The following is a 14,708-nucleotide window of genomic DNA, read 5'->3' as shown; positions in this document are numbered from 1 at the left end:
GTCAAAAGAATCACATGAACAGATGGGGTCCAACCAGCTTTTCATGTGTTCTCTTTTTTTGTGCTTCATAACGAAGCTCTCACTCATAAACTTGTTAAACCGGGCTCATTTCCTTTCTCTGGATGTGATTTTCTTGTAACTGTTTTTTTATTTTCTGTCTTGAGCAAACTAGAAAATTCATTTTTCCTTACCAATCACCACCTGAGTGTCATGCACATCAAGTGAAGGCAATGCATCAGACAGCAACCATGGAGGTGACACGGGTTTTTTTTTTTTTACTCCATCTGAATTCTCCAAGGAAAACAAGCATTTTCCAGAGAATACAGCTAAAATGAAAACAATTTTTTTTGTGAATAGAAAATTCATTGAAAAAGTCTGTGACAGGGAGACAAACTTTATTTCTGAATCCAGCCCACAGTTGGTGGGAATTTTCCACAAAACAAACAAACTGAACAAAACAAAAACAAAAAAGGCAGGAGGGATTTTGGAACAGTGCGTATTTCATTGTGAAATTTTCTGAGAGCATCTTGTTTCCAAAGATGCTGAAATGTTGCATTTCAACATATTCTAAAAAAATGTTTTCATTATGAAACTTTTTTTTTTATTTCAAACCACCCTAAATTTAATTAGATGCAGAAGAATTAACCCCTCAAATTCAAATGAAACATTAATTAAAAGAAAAAAGCTCACCCTTGAGCTTTTTAATATGGATATTTTAAACAATTTGGTTCAGCAACCAAATAAAAAACCTATTGTTTGCTGTAATAAATTACACTGTTTTTATATAACTATGACAGGACAGCACAGAGGATGATTATTTCCTCCCCCCCAGACTAATATGTTCTGGGTTGTGCTTTTTTTCCTTAGACATTTCATTAAAGACAGCTCATTTTGAACAGCTTGGCCAAAACTAAAATCAGCTCTTCCAACAAGACCTCAACTTTTTCCACTTCTCCACAGTTTAGTCACCACTTTCCCAGTAACATGAGGTCTAGTTCAATATCACAGCCCCATTTTTGACCACCACACTCCCTCTAGAGAAGGAGCGTATAGATTGAGAGACAACTGCTGTACTACATAGCTTAAATTTCAGAAAAGAGAGGCAAAAGACGTGACGGAAACCAGAAGTGCTGGATGACAGAATGGCTGGCACGGGATTACATGAAACTTCAATTAGAGCCGCGAGGGAAGATCCCAATCCTTCATAGCCCAAAGCCACTGCTCTCCACCACGAGAGCGATCCGTCTGAGCCAGCCTAGATCCGTCCCTGCCACTCCAAGCCCGCCTGCTTCGCCATACCTGCAGTTCTGTCTTCCCAGCAGCAGCAGGATTGGCTGCCGATCACTTCAGTACAGCTGTTCCCAAATGACCACAACAAAACGCAAAGCTGTCCACATTCCCAGCACCTGAGCTGCCTGCACAGTGCCAAAGATAACTTTCAATTAAGGTGTCAAAAAGTGACAGGATTGATCACAGAGATGGTTTCCTCCATGCTGAGATGTCGCAGATTCCAAACTCCTTTTTCAGCTACTTTTTTGACCACTTAATTAACAACTCGTTCATCAACTGACTTGCCAAGAGAAAGGTATCTCAACTGCCATGAAAGGAGTCAGAGATAGGAAAGAGTCAGCAATTTTTCTTTCGTCTCTTTATTTTTTTATGCTCAAATGTATATACAGTTTCTTTCTGATGATTTAGTCCAACAAAGATCACTCTGATAACTGTGGAATTATTTGGCCATAAGAGTTATTCAAATATTTTTGCCTGCCTTTTTTCACCACATGAAAAGCCATGAATTTTTCTTCTCTTTTTCTCCTCTATCTGAAATAAAATAAATAATCAGCCCATGTAAGGTTTATTGGGAGCATTTTTTTGTATGGAGAACTAGATTTTGTGGTGAGGAAGTCACCTGCATTTTAAAGGAACTGGATACTAAAATTACTTGTGGGAGAACATGATTTTGGCAGTACAAAGCATTTCTTCCTGACCTCATTTGCTTCACTCTTTCTTTTAGCGTGCTGAATAGCTGGGAACATTGCTTGGATTATATAGCCTAACACATGCTGTATGCCTAAAAGGGGAGTACACGTTGCCAGAGCCCTTTTGGATGCTACAAAGTACAGAATCAAAAGGAAAAGAAATACCATGAACTGAGCTAGACTGTCCCCAAAACAAATGTGTGTCCCAGGTTACACTGCACAATGTCTACCCATGTTGAAAGGACTGCAGGACACGAGTCTGCACTTTGCCAAAGTTGTGCCAAGGCACAGTCCTCTTCTGTGGAAGATGTTTCTCTGCAGGAGTTGAGGAGAGGAAAAGCTTCAGGACGTGGGGGGTAAGATTTCTCAACAAAGCATCTTTGTAGCTTGTCCTCTCTACAGACACATCTCTTGCCATCGGCCCCTCTTTCCTGCTCCATCACCTCCTTCCAGCTGCTCTCATTGTATCTCTCCTCTGATTTCAGGACTGAAGAAGCATTTTAATGCTTAGGGAAAGTGGCATCAGAATGAGAAGGACATTGTGGATAGGGCACAGAAGGCTGCAATCCATGCAGTGCAGCTATGCAGGAGAAAACCACTGGTACAGAGATGTCATCTCCTTTCCACTCAGAGCATTGAGTATGCAAGAGCCGTGTGGCACTTCCAGCGTGCAGATTCCCTACCCCAATCCCCAGATCCCTCCAACATTTATTTTAATATGGACTCGGAGTGGTCCTAAAGATTGTCTGAACACCGAATTTTCACCTAAATTTCGTTACGTTGCTCCCATTCCTGCCCTGTCATTACTCCTATGCAAGGGCAGAAAAGCCAGGGAAAACAAAGCCTTTGAGCCACCTTTTCCCCCTCATCTCAGTGTTTGCTTTAAAGAAACACTTGTGTTTTCTAAACCCTTTCCAGACACCCTAAATCTTCTTGGGATTAATTAAAACATTAAATGGGGCACACAGAGGTTTTCAGCAGGTGATAATAGAGACAAAACAAGCTAGCTGCTTTGGCAGGGGGATTGGGCTAGATGACCCACAGAGGTCCCTTCCAACCCCTAACATTCTGTGATTCTGTGATTCTGTAACAGAAACCAACATATCCGCTGCAAGTGCCCTCGGCAAAGACCCGCGTTCCCTCTTGCATGCTCGCTCTGCATTGCCTAACGGGATCACTTTGCATGCACCGCACAGCCCTGTAACGCAGCAACTCCTCGGTGAGTGCCAGCACGGCAGATTAACAGAGGTTAACTTTGGTGCCAGCTTCTAAAAGCCTGCACAATAACACTCTGACAGCTGTCTGTACATGTCCACATATATACAAAACCCCAAAGCACTAGCCTCCCATTTACAGAGGCATTCTAAAAGCCAAGAGTACGTTACTGCACCAAATGCTGCAGTTAGAACAGAACCACATTAATATCTGAATTTCTATCAACTTTTCATAAACTGAACATTGATAGAGCTTTTGTTGTAGCTTGAGATATGCTAAATATACCATACCTATATATGAATCCATATGTTGCTTAGGATTGCTTCTGATGAGTTTCATATTCATTTTCAAGCCCTGTAACAGTATATTTGACATCACTCCGGACTGAAATGCTATACCCTATCTTTTCCTTCAGATTCAATTGTCTAAAAAAATCTCCAAATAAATATTGTCTATTATTTGATTCTTCAGTCAATACAAAAAAAATGTTAATGCAAAAGTGTGTGATGCCAAAGGCAGAAGAACAGAATTACAAAAAAATTACAAGCACCCATCACATACCCACCAGTCATTTTTCTTTCCACACCTATGACTAGAGCTAATTTAATCTTAAAAATATCCAGCAAGGAAAAATATTGTTGTGGTTTTGGTACATTTTGTTTTTGTAACTACAAAAAAAGTCAGAAGTTGGAACAACATGAAAAATTCTTGTCCTCAGGGAAGGGGTGTCTTTACAAAAAAGTCACGTTCATTTTTAACTACCTTAACTTCAATGTGCCCTTCATTTCTTTCAACACTCACCATCACCACAGAACATCAAGACTGTTACTCCATCCCCTCCTGAAATATTTAGACATAAGAAAAAAATGTGTTTTGCTTTCCACCTAGGAGGCTCATGAAGCCATGCCAACAGACACCAGCATCATTCTGGTTCATAAGAAATTCCTGTGCATTAAACAGGCATTCAGCTGGCATTTTGGCACCTAGAGTTATTCATTCACCATATTTTTTTTCCAAAGATCCACAATCCAAATATGCAAGATTGCAACCTCATTTTCCAAAAACCGAAGAAATGGAAACTTATTTGTGTACTCAGGGTTACACCACCTGGAATAATACACCAAACTTATATATTTGCCTGTCTCTGTACCTAAGCTGGTCTTCAAATAATTGATAAAAAAAAATACCTAAAGTCCTAAAATTCACAATTCAGGAGCAGGGAAAATCCCTTTCTGTGAAATGCATGGCATTTGATGCTGTCAAAAAATAATATTGGACTAGAGCAGCTGTTTTGAACTCTTGTGCTTGTAGTTTCCAGGTTTCCAGGAAATGGGATAGAAGCTGTAAGGATGATTTATATCATGTGCAATACCTCAGAAACATCCAAACTCCAGTTGGCATGAAAGGCAGAGACAGCATCACATCTAGCAACTGGCTCAGAGAACAGGACATGTTGTACCTGCAACTCAAAGCCTATGGGAGGACAACATATTATTCCAGCTAGAAGAATGGATTCAAGGTTATATACAAATCTCTACCTGTGATTCAGTAAAGCCCTTGGATTAACACAACACAGAGTAGCCTTCGAATTGCTGCTGCCAAATATCTGAGCCTTGAAGCTCTTCCCTATTTCTGCTTTCTCTCCCAGGTCTCTTCTTAGAGGTGTAGGAGGGGGTCAACACCAAATTTGGTGATATTATTCTACCTGCCAAAAGGCCATTTCACAGAATCACAGAATGTTAGGGATTGGAAGGGACGTCTGTGGGTCATCTAGTCCAACCCCCTGCCAAAGCAGGGTCACCTACAGCAGGCTGCACAGGACCTTGTCCAGGCGGGTCCTGAGTATCTCCAGAGAAGGAGAATCCATGACCTCTCTGGGCAACCTGTTCCAGTCGTCTGTTCATACAGACCTCATTATTTTCTGAGCCAACCCCATCCCTTTCCAGGGAAAGCTGGCTACACACCTAACAAACCCAGGAAAGGTCTGCTGAGCAGGCCCCAAGGCTATAGCGGTCCCTCAGCCTACAAGCTCAACCAAGAGGAGCTCAGCATTAAGTCAGCAAAGAAAGAAAGGGAAGATCACTACTAGTGCCTGTGCATGGTCCCTTGCTCCCCCTCGCCACTAAGTCAGTTGCAACATTAAAACAGCAGTTGCAGCTAAACAACATTTCTGCAGTTTCTTCAAGCCTGGATTTTTTCCAGCTCCACAGCTGTAATACCAGGACTTAGCTCCATTATTATATTAATGCACAGGGGCAGAATTTACAACACAAGGCACCATAAGAATATTTTATACAGCTTACAGGAAGCCAAAAAATCATGCAAATTTGGGTCACAAAAGTACTGTCAGCATATTGTGCCTGCCTTTTTGCCAACACCAGTTTGCTCCCTCTGCTATATTACTATATGGTTTTTTAATTACTACAGGAGTCTGAACTTCAACTTGCAGGTCATTACAGACTCTAACAGACAGCTAGCAAGGCTTTTTGGGAAAGTCCAAATTTTCTTGTATAGGAAGCTGGTTTTATCAATATTACATTGCATTAATCCTTACCCTGTAGCTATCACTGACCAGCCTCCAGGCTTCAGAATGAATTCCTGTGTCTGGCTTCATGCCAGCCAAGTTCAGATGCCAACATCAGAAACACCGTCTTTCCTGCATACACAGTGTTGAGAGGGGAAGGATGGCATCACCAGAGCATAGTCAAGTCCCTGCCTCTTGTCATCTAGCACTCATCAGATCTAACTTCAGCTACCCAAAGGCCAGGTATCCAACCTAAATAAACCATATAGGCTTGTTGTGTAACCATCTTCATACAGGACCCATCTACAGATAGGACCTTTGTATAGATAGAATGTGCCATCTCCCAAGGAGGTCTGTTGTTTCTCTGCTGACAAAGAGAGCCCAAATAACCAGCCACATCATAGCCGAAGTTAAGGGAAATGAATTCTGCCCAGGGTACCTTTGGGCCTCTGCTGATTCATAGAAGATCCTATGACAATGACAGAAATTAGGCTATACCACTCTCTAACAAAGGCATATGCCAGTTAGAGAAGGGTTTGCAGCGGAAATAGTGATGAATGCCATAAAAAAATAGATGACTTAGACAATATATATGCCATTAAATAGTAGAAAGCAACTAAAGATTAAACCATTGTAATGCAATGCCTTCTTGGGCTCTACCTTGAAATGGTTTTGTAGAAACAGTGACAGCAGATACCTTCATAAGTCATCACATGAAGACAGATGGTATTGGTTTTAATTGACAAAATGCAATACCGCTTAAGATTTCCTCTTTCCCAGCATTGCATTGCCATGGCTGAAACCAGACAGACGTTTTCCAGACAGGTGCAAGGGACAGGTTCTCCTCCACAACCAGCCCCCAGCTTAGGAACCCAGTTCCTTGGCTGACAGGTTCACAGGCCTGTTGAGGGTGCTGGGCAGTATCTCCCTCCCAATGGTATATGCAATTTAGGGAAAACTAATGTGTGTGCAGAGGAGAGAGCCCTTGACCTGCTTTTCTGCTAAAACACGGAGCAAAAGCTGCCCTCTATAATATATTAATTAAAAAGAAATTAACTGTAGGTGGTTTCTCAAGGGAAGTGTCACATTTGGCATGTAATCTGATTATATTACACACTTATATGAGCTCTGAGCTCTGCCCAGAGGGCATATATACAATTACATATAAACTATATGCACCCCCAGGAGCTCTGGCTTTTACTCCTTAACTACCTGTAACAGCTTTCAGCCTATACTACAGTGAGTTACCACTCCTTGTACCCCCTTAGTTGTGCCAGTCAGGTGGGAGGGCAATGCCCCGAGGGGAAGTCAATAGCAAAATCTTGTAGCACGTCCAGAGACATACACTGTCTTTTTCTTCTGCTGTATTGTGCTTAGACTATAGGTCCATCATGAAAAATTAACTACAACTATGCGAGAAATTAAAAAAGAGGTCTCATCAAATCATGACATTCTTCTGTGCTTCGAAGAGATGCCACAATTATTGTGCAGTGGGACAGTGCTGAGATGGTTTTAATGGCATCTGCTGTCTCTTGATTGACAGAGCATAAACATTTCAGAAATACAAACAACAGCATTGCAGCCATACAGCACCAGACAGCAATATTGACCGACTGCAACCGAGCTACTGCTATCAGTCACAAATTGCATGTCTAGCACAGGGTTATTCCGATTTTGTTTGAGAAATGTCCTCTTTTGGATGAAGAGGTATTAGCAGCTTCACAAACACTGTCAGCTAATCAAAAAATATTAGAGGAACTCTCCACAGCTTAGTGGTTTTCTGTCACTTGCTCTCGATGTTTGGAATGTGTGGAAATGAATGAATGTATTAACGCACAGCAGCCTGTCAGGAGCCCTTGGCGTGCTGTGAGCCCGTGTACGGCATTTGCCAGCGAAAGCTGCCTGGTGCTCTCAGCATTCCCCGGCAGCAACCCGTTCGCACGGGAGCAGCATGGAGTCTGCTTTTAAATGGTAGTATCCCGCATTCTGGTCCCTGACACTAATTTCTACCCAAGTCATAAGCGGTATTTCATTTACATGCCTGACACAGATGTGCCGTTTATTTATCTCACGTTTACGCCCATTGATTTGAGCGATATTGTGGCTTTTCTTACAAAAAAGCACAGCCCATAAGTGTGTTAATCACTGCTCATACAGAGAGCAGGAGTGCTCACTAATCTCATCCTCACTAAGTTGTGCCCGCTGCCACCCAGGTGGCTGAAACATGCCTTCTGGACTCTGAAAGACCCGTGTTCTGGGACAGAAACAGGACTGACAGACCCCAGCCTGGGGAGGGGGGGGGGGGGGGGGGGGGGTAGGGTGGTAGCAGGAGGGGATGCAAGGCAGAAGGAGAGGCAATGGAAGAGAAGCACTAGTGGAAAATACAAGAAAGAAAAAAAGTGAAGCCAAGTGAGGACTCTGTCAACCTCTTTCTCTTTTTCTTTCTCCTAAGGTCCTCTCAGGCTTTTCTGCCATTCCTTTTGACTGACAGCTTCCTACCTTCTCCCATTTCTCTTTTCTCATTCCTCTACATTGTCCTTTTCCCTCTTCTAACACACATCAAAAAAAAGTGTGGCAGTGACAGAGACTGCTCCCAGCAAGGCACAAGCTGTGGGTAGCTGGGTGATACTGGAAGCTGCTCAAACAGGGAACCACAACAGTGCAGTGGTGTCTTCCCGTGCTACACTAGGGAACAATGCTGCAAAGGCAGATAATCGTCTGCAAGAAATGAATATCGAAGGGGAAGCATTTGCCATCAAGACAAACAAACATGCCAGGAAATTGTTTTATAGAAAGAGAAACAAATCTCTCCCACTCAAAATGGGACACATATCGAAACAGTAACATCTTCTGTGCTTTGGTGTCTGAAAGAGAGCAGCTGGGTGGAGAGAATTTAGGATGCATTTTTAAAGAGAAAAATATATGGTAAGGGAATACAAAACCAGTAAAGACCATCTACCTTATTCATTGATACTGATATTACATGTTGACCATACCTAACTCTAGACCAAGGAAAAATATAAATTAAATAAGAAACAATCCCTCTTACTAGTACATTATTCTACTAAAATCATCTACTAGCAGTAAGAACATGCAGTTTCTCTGTATTTGCTCTCATCTGCTTTTTTCTGGCACTCAAGACATGTGACACTCTCTAATACCAGTGTCTGTTACGGACTGCAGCTCTGCCTTGAGGGGAGTATCTCTGGGCATGAAACAGGGCTCACTTCCTGCTCCCACTTGCACCTGTGTGAAAGTAAGGCGCTGGGCTCATTCCAGCAAAGGGAACAGATAACAACGAAGCCATTTTTTAAGATGCAACTGATCTGAAAAAAAGCCAAGATCTCATCCCAGAAATCAAAATACCATACACTGTATGATGGATGGATATGCACTCTGCCTTCTGATATGCTCCAAAAGACCTTGCTGTAAGATATATCTATGCATAAAAACAAGTTAGAGGAACTGAAGCAGTGTCACAGCCTTAAAAGTGATTCATATGATTGATCAAGAACTTCTCCATTTTATGACAAATTGTCAGTAAAATTTAATACAAAAAGTTTTATATTCTGCGATCCTTGGGTAATTATTTATAGACAAGATTAGATTTTTCAGCCACAGGTTTTTTTTCGACTATTTAATACAAATTTCTTGCAGTTTTTGTTGTATTACAATAGTTTTCATTGCTTTTGAACTTCAGTGGCAATGTAATATATTTTTATAGAGAGACTACCAAGAGAGTTTCTTTGGACAGAGAGCAATTTTTATGTTGTTATTCTGCTGGTTCCTATTATATTCATATGCACATACATATTTAATATTTTATATCATTGCTTCTTTGTAATGCTAATTGTTCACTGAGAACAAAACACATCTAAAATAACTTTCCATTTTGGTATTCCTGCACTAACTATGGGAAAAATTAACCTTAATTTTCTCTAAAGCATCACATACACTTACAACAATCAGCAAGTAAGAAGCCAAATTTTGAAGTTTCTCCAAAACTCAAAATACTCTCTTTAAGACCCACATCACTATACTGTTTCACAGCAGCCCTGAGGGACACTTCTTTCTGAGGCATAGGTTGATCCATCCTATTCTGTTTCTCCATCTCAGAAAGAGGTTAGAGCTCTGCGGCTCAGTAAATACCACTACACTTCAGCTACTCTCTATTTTTCAATAGAAAACCTGGCAGACACCAGAAAAATCAACTGTCTTCAGAGGATAAAATCGATTGCCATCTTCTGGTTTTACTCGGTCTTCAAGTCAACTGCTACTGAGTTTGATCCGCTTGAGCAGAAACTGAGTAAGGGCTTCAGTATTTGGTCCAATAATTAAAACAAAAAAAAAAAAATAGTGAAGCCCTTCTTTATGGTAAATATCAACATCATAGTATCTTCAACTCTCTGTCACCAGACAAACAAAAGAAAATGAGTGTTCAGAAACACTATGGACTTCTATAAGGTCCTCTGGTTTCTTAGCACTCCTTCATGCTAGGCTGAAGGGCTGGCTTTCCTTTTAAATAGCCCTAGAAGACCCAGTTTGAACCACAGCAGGATTAGCTGGCTGCGTAAGAAATCCCAGGGGAGGAGAGGAATGCACAGAGCTGCAGCACTCTGCCAGGCAATGAGCACCGCTCCAGCCGATCGTACAAACCAGGAAAGCTGCCGTCACCAACAGATCAGCTTTAGAAAAAGGAACGGAAATAGTTTCCTACATGGGTGCCCACATGCAGTGCTCACCCTACATCTCTGATGGGTGATACACGGTAGAGGAGGGCATGTCCGCACATCTCCGTTGCTTGGCATTACAGCCCTGGACTGAGAACCAGCCAAGATGCTGCTTACATTTGCTCCTACCACCGAGGTGGTAACCTCCAGCAAAGAAGTGGTGATGACAGCAGGGAGCAATAACTTCTAAAGACCACCACAAACATTTGCTCCAGTGCTCACAAAACAAAGCCGCTGTGGAAGCCACCAGGGTGGTCTTAATCACAGCAGGATCTTCTCCAGGCACCAGCATTGCTCAGGTTTGCAATGGCAGAAGAGGTGGCTAAAAGGTACAAAAAGCTTTTGTCCCACCCTACGCCAGACATTTCATCCTGAGACTGATGATTTAGACCCTTTAGGACCTGATAGAGCTTGGCCATGCTGGGCACTGGGAAAAATATAGGCACAATGGGATTAATTTATTTTAACAAAACTAAAAATGTATTGTGCTTTTGGAAAGAAATTCATAAATATTATGCTTCCAGGGAGTAAAAAAAATACGTACCAATATATTTTCTGCCTCAACTTAGGGAACGGGTTCCCAACTCCAAGATTACATAAATGTGTTGGTGAGCACAGTTTTACATGTACATCATTCCTTCTTTTTCCTGGTGTATTTTCAAGTAAAAACTTCACTGACTTGTGCGATAGTTCTTACATGTTTGTAATATATCTCTACCTGAACAGCAGCAAATTATAAAAGCAGATTCTGTATAAGCTATCAGATTGCTGCAGGGAAGAAAACAACCAGTCAAACAAACAAAAAAGCCCCATAAAACCAAACAAACACTGATCTCACATTTAAAACTATTTTCCTGACTTTTTCTCCCAAAAAATGCATAACATTAGTTGTGTAGAAACTAAACCACCATATGAGGCATATTTAAAAGCCTCATATAAACAATGAAGATTTTATGGCATCCTCAGAGCAAAGAATGTCCAAATATGGCTGAGTTAAGTACCCTGAGAATTAACTGCTCTTAATAAATTCACTGAAGTTTGTAAGTCCACATTTACCACGACTCAAAAGAGAAATAAAGAGAAGAGAATGTGCTTGAACTCATTTTCCTCCACCATTCTCTAAAGATGTTGTGTTATAACCATCCTCCATTTCTTGGATGCTGGAGGCATCTGTTGAATCTTGGTCGCTGACTACAATTCCCACTGAAGAAAGGCTAGAAATGAAGGAGTGCATCTTTTTTGCATAAATATCTCTAATGTTAAAATAAGGTAGGTCATTACATTTCTCTTTGCGATCATTGTTGCATTGGTCTGGATCAATATCTTTTTGTTTTTGATAGTACTTAGAAAACTTATTGAAAATAATGGTGATTGGAAGTGCTACCACTAGTATCCCACAGATAATGCATAGGGTGCCAAGCAGCTTTCCAGCAAGTGTGACTGGGTAAGTGTCCCCATAACCAACAGTGGTCATGCTGATAGTTGCCCACCACCAGCAAACAGGGATGCTGTGAAGTTCTGATGAGTCATCGTCTTTCTCCACTGAGTAGACAAGCACTGAAAAAATAGAAATCCCAACAGACAAAAACAAAAGCAGAAGTCCAACTTCCTGATAGCTGTGTCTCAAAGTGGCACCTAAAGACCGCAGTCCTACAGAGTGCCTGGCCAGTTTCAGGATGCGAAATATCCTCATTAACCGCAGGATCTGAACCACTTTCCCCATGTTTTCAATATCTTCACTTTCTTCTTCCTTTGTGTCCACAGCCAACGTGGCATAAAATGGGATAACAGAAACGAAATCAATGATGTTCAGTGGTTTCTTCCAGAACTTCTTTTGACTCGGAGCAGTGACGAGCCTGATCACTAGCTCAGCGGTGAACCAGATGATGCATGTAATCTCCACGGCTTCCAGCACAGGGTCTTCAATCTCCCTGTCATTGGCGTCCAGCCTTTGAAACTCTGGCATGCTGTGAATGCACATGGCCACGATTGACGCCAGGACAACACTCAGGGATGACACGGCAATTAACTTGGCAGACAAGCAGTACGCAGGATTTTCCATTCTGACCCAGATCTTCTTTCTTATTTCACCAAAACACAGACTGTCAAACTTTTCCAGCTCTTTATCAAATATGGATGACTCTTCATTAGATGAGTCTATACTTCTGTCATTGCTTTTCTGATCCCAGTCTTTCTCAGGACCTTCTTCTTTCCTTTCTTGGTATCGATTGCTGCAGCAGGAATCAATAAACAGCTCATTTATCCCCCAGTACTCTATTTCCTGGCAGAAGGAAAAGACACAAAGTTCTTCCATGACATGAAGTTTGCCTGTATAGTAAAAATTGAGAACATATCGGAACAAGGAAGGATTCCTGTCAAAGTAATATTCCTTGTCTGCCACACTATAATCATCACACAGTTCTAGAATAGCCTCTTCTGAATGGCATTTGAGAAGTTTCCCAAGTCTGGTGTGGGGAAATCGGAGCAATGTGCTTTGATCCACTGATTGCTTAAAGCCACCCACATTCAAATTGATAAGTTCTGCATCTTTGCCAGGTCTGCGGAAAAATTCACCATAAACCATTTTGAACAGAGGAGTTCCACTGCTGGTGCCCAACAAGATTACATTGAACCTGAAAAGAACATAAGAAATTGTTAGAGCATTTAATTCAGTTTTGCTCTTATGATACATTCTTTTTTTTCATCTCCAGTTACTGTGAAATGCTACAACAAAAAAAAAGAAACAAAATGATGAATACCATTATTCAGCCTTTCACAGAAGTAGGTTTAAATCAGTTTGACGGTTTAACACAGCTTTAGCAAATTTGAAAGCAATAGGTTCTGGTTTAGGTCTCATTTTTTTCTAGCGTGGAGGAAGAATGCATAATTTGTCAGTATATCAGTCTCTGTTGTACTATCACATTGAAATTAATAGTTATGAAATGAGTTTACTTCAATGATGTAAAAAATCTTTAGTTTAAAGACAGAAAACTTGTGAATCCATCAAAACTATTAGGACAAAGCTTAAGGGCAGGTGTCTTTTAATTATGGTTTCAACAGGGCTGTATTGATTTATATGATGTTGCCATTTATAATCCACTACTTTTAACATTATCTCCTTGAATGTGGAGTGCAATTACTTACATTGTCAGATCAATTAATTTCTTTCTAGAGTCATCCACAGAGAGTATTCCGTATTCTTGAAAACACATCAGACGTGCATTTGAAGCTTTCCAATTCCTGACTTCAGTGTTCTGTCTAGTACATATCTGGGTATCTACGCTCCCTCAAGGTATTTTTCTACCTGTCTTCCTACTCACCTGGAGTGTCACAAGCCTCTTATGACCTTGGTCAGTTCCAGAAGCTCTTCCTATTCTGCCACAGCATAGCCACAACCACTACAGTAATGCTGAGAAGTTGGTGTTGAAATGTCATTTCTGGAAACAGGAGATTCCAGAGATGCAACTTCCACAGAAATTTTGCCTCAGCAAGCAGCTGTGGATACCTGCAGATAGACAGAAGGATATTTCAATATTTCCATATTTTACTGTAAGTTAAATCATTCAGTTGAAACTGAATTCAAAAAGGCAGATAGAGTTACTAGCAAATAAGTTAAATTTTTCAGGATAATTTAGCTCTTGCTTTCCTTCTAAGGAACTTAGAAGTTCCAAGGCAGGGGGACTGGAACTAGATGACCTTTAAGGTCCCTCCTAACCCAAAACATTCTATGATTCTATGTATTGTTTTCTTCAAGCCAAAATTGGCAGTTCTTACACTTGTCACGAGACTATATGTAACTTCTGATCATAAGGAGAGCAATGTTTTTTGTCTCTGACACTTAAAAATTACTTGGTGCATGCTAAGCTAATTTATTTCAATTTAATATGGAAGTCAATGAATTTTAAATGTGACAAGAGAGTATTGTAATTCTCCAGTCCTAACAGATGGACTCATATGATGCAAAGAAATTGCTTTAGTGCTCTTTAGTGGCTTGGGAAAAATACTCACGGAACAGACAATAAATTCTATACCTGTCCACCTTTCAGCGCCTCCTGCAATAGCATCAATTACTACTCAAAGTTGGGACATTTTAAGGTTTTAATAATTTTTGCTGCTTCTCAAGGTCTCCTGACTCAGTTAATGAAGGTCTTTAAAGTTATATCTATTTCCCTGTTAGTAGCGTATGCACCACAGTTGCATCCCTGCTGTATGTCAGCATGAGAGAGGAGCACCAGCACCTCTTTACATAAAAGAAACCCA

The 14,708-nt window shown here is 40.9% G+C and overlaps 1 protein-coding gene across 1 annotated transcript; it reads right to left on the bottom strand.

Annotated features, from left to right (window-relative positions):
* Positions 1-654: 654 nt before the first annotated feature.
* On the bottom strand, positions 655-13,920 carry KCNS3 (potassium voltage-gated channel modifier subfamily S member 3). Its single transcript, XM_075414878.1, has 2 exons — positions 13,769-13,920; positions 655-13,081 (listed from the first exon to the last, which is right to left on the bottom strand). Exon 2 carries the CDS (start codon positions 13,030-13,032, stop codon positions 11,548-11,550), a length of 1,485 nt encoding a protein of 494 aa, XP_075270993.1. The 5' UTR covers positions 13,033-13,081; positions 13,769-13,920; the 3' UTR covers positions 655-11,547.
* Positions 13,921-14,708: the final 788 nt, after the last annotated feature.

This window comes from Opisthocomus hoazin, chromosome 2 (assembly GCF_030867145.1).
Source record: "Opisthocomus hoazin isolate bOpiHoa1 chromosome 2, bOpiHoa1.hap1, whole genome shotgun sequence".
NCBI lineage: Eukaryota > Metazoa > Chordata > Aves > Opisthocomiformes > Opisthocomidae > Opisthocomus > Opisthocomus hoazin.
Note: the sequence above shows the minus strand (reverse complement) of the source record. Positions and strands in the feature narration are given on the sequence as shown.

Bases quoted from the DNA above. Each gene is read 5' to 3' on its own strand.
- KCNS3 (XM_075414878.1), bottom strand. From the start codon at position 13,032: ATGGTTTATGGTGAATTTTTCCGCAGACCTGGCAAAGATGCAGAACTT.